At 40.2% G+C, this 3656-nt stretch overlaps 1 protein-coding gene across 1 annotated transcript in view; it reads left to right on the forward strand.

Moving 5' to 3' along the window:
• The window catches only part of LOC106536767 (tandem C2 domains nuclear protein), a gene marked incomplete at its 5' end in the record, with an annotated part of 8610 nt that extends 5778 nt beyond the window's left edge, over positions 1 to 2832 (forward strand). Inside the window, 1 exon segment of the mRNA XM_014034092.1 lies at positions 2314 to 2832. Within this exon segment, the coding sequence (XP_013889546.1) occupies positions 2314 to 2424 (111 nt within the window).
• Positions 2833 to 3656: the final 824 nt, after the last annotated feature.

Here is a 3656-nt window from a genome sequence, read left to right on the forward strand (position 1 = left end):
AACAAACACACAACTCACAGTTGATGGAGAATCTGAGAGAACAGGTGTGTTTTTAAAAGACATTTAAAACAGGAAGTGACGAGGCCTGTCTAACGTTGGGGCTAGATCGTTCCAAAGGTTTCAGCCTGGTTTTAGGAACGACCAAAAGCATCTGATCAGAAGGTCTCAGTGCCTGAGAAGGACTGTAAGGTTGAAGTGGATCAGAGAGATCAGAGCGTGCACGGCCATGTTGGCTTTTATACGTGAGCAGGAGAAGTTTAAAACCCATTCTGGACAATGTCCTGTACCATCAGGACAGGACCAGGTGCAGTGAGCAGGTGAACTGGTTGACCTGATGGGACCTGAGACCCACTGTATCTCATAAACTGATCTGCTTGTAACCATGGCAACATGTTAGTGAGCAGAACTACATTTAGTTTTCAGTGCTGTAGAGAAAACTGGTGTTAGATTGTAATAGTCTGTAACAGTCCAGAGCAGGGGTGCCCAAACGTTTTCCACAAAAAGGCCAAAATRAAAATCACTGTGAGGGCTGCGGGCCAAATGCACTAATATAATACATAAAATACATAAAATACAAATACTTCTGGAGTATTTTTATTTTTCATGATTAAGCTAGGAGCCAGAGCCGTGGCCCACGTTTTGTGTATTCTTTTAGCACGTGCACTTTGACACTGTTTGACGTAAGCTCGAGCAGCAAAGGCTCATGGGATATCTCATAAGTTGACAAAACCTGAGTATTTGTGTTCTTATGAAGTGTTCAAATGGGCACGTGTGCTGAAATATAATCTAAATGCTGTATCACCTTTAGTTACTTAGTTCATGTTTGATCCTAAAATAAATCAAACAAAAGTCAACYATTGTCACTGCGTGTCCTTCCACTGGGCCGGTGCACGGTTCATCCTCAGTGGAAATACAGTGTTTGTGCAGAGGACAACAGGACATTACAAACTAGTGACCAGGGCAACTAGTGGTGGGCTACAGGGCCCACGAGGGGACACGGGAGATTATTTTTCTTTTGCGTTATCTCACAAAAAGTAGTTTATCACTGTTGTGCTGCGGGTTTATTAACAAACTCATGTTCACCATTAGTGAGTTAGCCTACTACTAACTCAGCTTCAGAATGAATRTATCACACAGACACACATGGAAGTTTGTCATATATTGATATTTTAACACAGTGCAGCCACACAACATCAATGTTAATTTCACAAACTGTGGCAACACATCCTGTTTTGGTAACCAGATATTTCAAAATAAAAGTCTGATTTAATTCAGTTCATATTCTAAACAAACTTTTACGTGGGAACGCAAAGGTATTGCGTGGGAACACAAAGGTATTGCGTGGGAACACAAAGGTATTGCGTGGGAACACAAAGGTATTGCGTGGGAACACAAAGGTATTGCGTGGGAACACAAAAGGATAAAAAAAATCCCCCATGTCCCATGGCGGGCTCCGTAGTGGGCCAATCAAAAGACTTGGTCCACCAATTTTGGCCCGTGGGCCTCACTTTGGGCACCTCTGGTCTAGAGATATTAGGATTTGGAACTATTGAAGTTTTTATGGTATAAAAAAGATTAGGACTTTTAATGTTGTAGTTTATCTTTATTATCAGTTATGCTACAATTGTTATTTGCTTTTGTTGAGAAATAAATCTTTGACCTGATGACAACACTGATGAACCTCTGGGTGCTGCAGTCATTACAAGCCTGTCAGGTTTCAAATTGCTTCACTTCAGAACTTATATTCTCTGTTAGTTTGATTATTTGTAGGTGTTAGGCTGATGGTTATTAACTGGGATAATGTGAATATCCTTATGAAGCCAACAGAGGTTAGGGTTAAATATGTGACTGACCTGATGACATCATCTTTACTGGGACAACTCTGTTGTTTTTGTTAATCAGGAGGGAGGCATGTCTTTGGCCAGGACACCATCTGCTGTAATCATCACCGTCAGTTTATTCTGACCCGGTTCAGGGTCTGACATGAAGTCTTTGTGTTTTTAAGATCTGAATGTTGAAACAGTTTAAACAGTTAGACATTAGAGCTGCCTGTTAGCACAGATCCATGATGGCTCTGTGTTCATTTCTGTTTATTGTAATAAATTATTCTAACAGGTGACTTTATTCTTTAAATCACATCCTTCTGTTTCTTGTTAAATCAGTATTTCCACAACAGTAAGTAAAGCTGGTACTGCAGGATGAACCAACGTGCGTTCTGTATTTATCAGGTTTGCTACGTAAAGGTTTTAAAACAGAACAGTGTTTTTTAATAGTGCTGAACTGAGGAATGAGCTGCTGCTCTACCTGTTTCAGGTGCAGCTGGGCTTCCACAGCCCCGCCCCTCAGGCTGTGGAGCAGTGGGAGGACACCATGGCTCATCCAGAGAAGGTGGTGTCAGCATGGCACAGCCTGAGCCCCTGCTAAACCAGACGTGACCATCACCACGTCCAGCTGCTCGACCATGGAGCTGTGCACTGAGTCCAGGTGTACTCTAAACAACTGACCAGGTTCTGGACGAACCAGGAGGAAACTGTTGACACGCTCATACAGTGGTCTGAACAAACTGGTTTAGATTAAAACAAGAGACTCCTGTAAATACAGCATTTTTAAATAATACACTTAGTAAGAGACATTCCTGTTCTGCCTTTCTGTGAAACTTTGAATTTGTACAGTTGGATATAGGTTTATAAGTAAAGATAATCAGACAATCACATTTACAGTAAACTTTTAGATAACTTGCATTAGTTATTAGTTTATGAACTAGTAGTCTGGTGAACTTTGGCCTTTTTTATTGTAAACAAACATAAAAAAATAAAAAGCCTGTGAAGTGAAGTGTTTAGGACGAGTCTTTTCTCTTTCCTTGAGACAACATAAACCTCTCTCAACATTTCTCCTTCAGTTTCATCAACACTTATTCCTGAACACTTTAAAACTGTTGTGAAAAGTCAGTGGAACTGAATAGTTGTGTTGTTGAAGTGATTTTCATTATAAAAGCATGTTTAAGATAAAACATAGATGAGGGTGTTTAGACCAGGAGGAGTGAAATTATCTTTGTTTTAAATTAATTCAGTTTTCTTACAGTATATACTGTATACTCTGTAGTACTAACTGTAAACTAAAGTTGTGTCAGAGCAAAGCAGCTCACTCTTCACCTGAAGGACTGAGTGGGACAGAGTGGAGGAGGAGGAGGGGGCTGTGAAAGATGGACCTACAGTAGGCAAACAACTTTGGATTGGTCCAAGTAACCAACCCTGAGGAACTCCATGACTAACTTTGGTGTATGAAGACAAGACAAACTAGAATCTATCAGATAAAAAATGACATAAAACCCTTTTAGAGCTGTTAATCCCAATATCATGTTCAAACCTGTGTAACAGATTTAATGATAAACTGAGATCTAACAGGCATGGACACAAATCCACTGACTGAAAGGACACAAGTCCTCTGAGTCCTTGAGTACACCATCAGTATCAGCATGCTGTTTCTGTGCTGTGATGACCTGAAACTCCTCAAACAGAAGATTTCTGTCTTTTCTGGAGACTTTCAGGGATGAGTGGGAGATTAGATTTAGGTCTATGATTTAGATTTAGGTCTATGATTTAGATTTAGGTCCAAGATTTAGATTTAGGTCTATGATTCAGATTTAGGTCTATGAT

Source organism: Austrofundulus limnaeus, unplaced genomic scaffold, assembly GCF_001266775.1.
Source record: "Austrofundulus limnaeus strain Quisiro unplaced genomic scaffold, Austrofundulus_limnaeus-1.0 Scaffold1963, whole genome shotgun sequence".
Taxonomy (NCBI): Eukaryota; Metazoa; Chordata; class Actinopteri; order Cyprinodontiformes; family Rivulidae; genus Austrofundulus; species Austrofundulus limnaeus.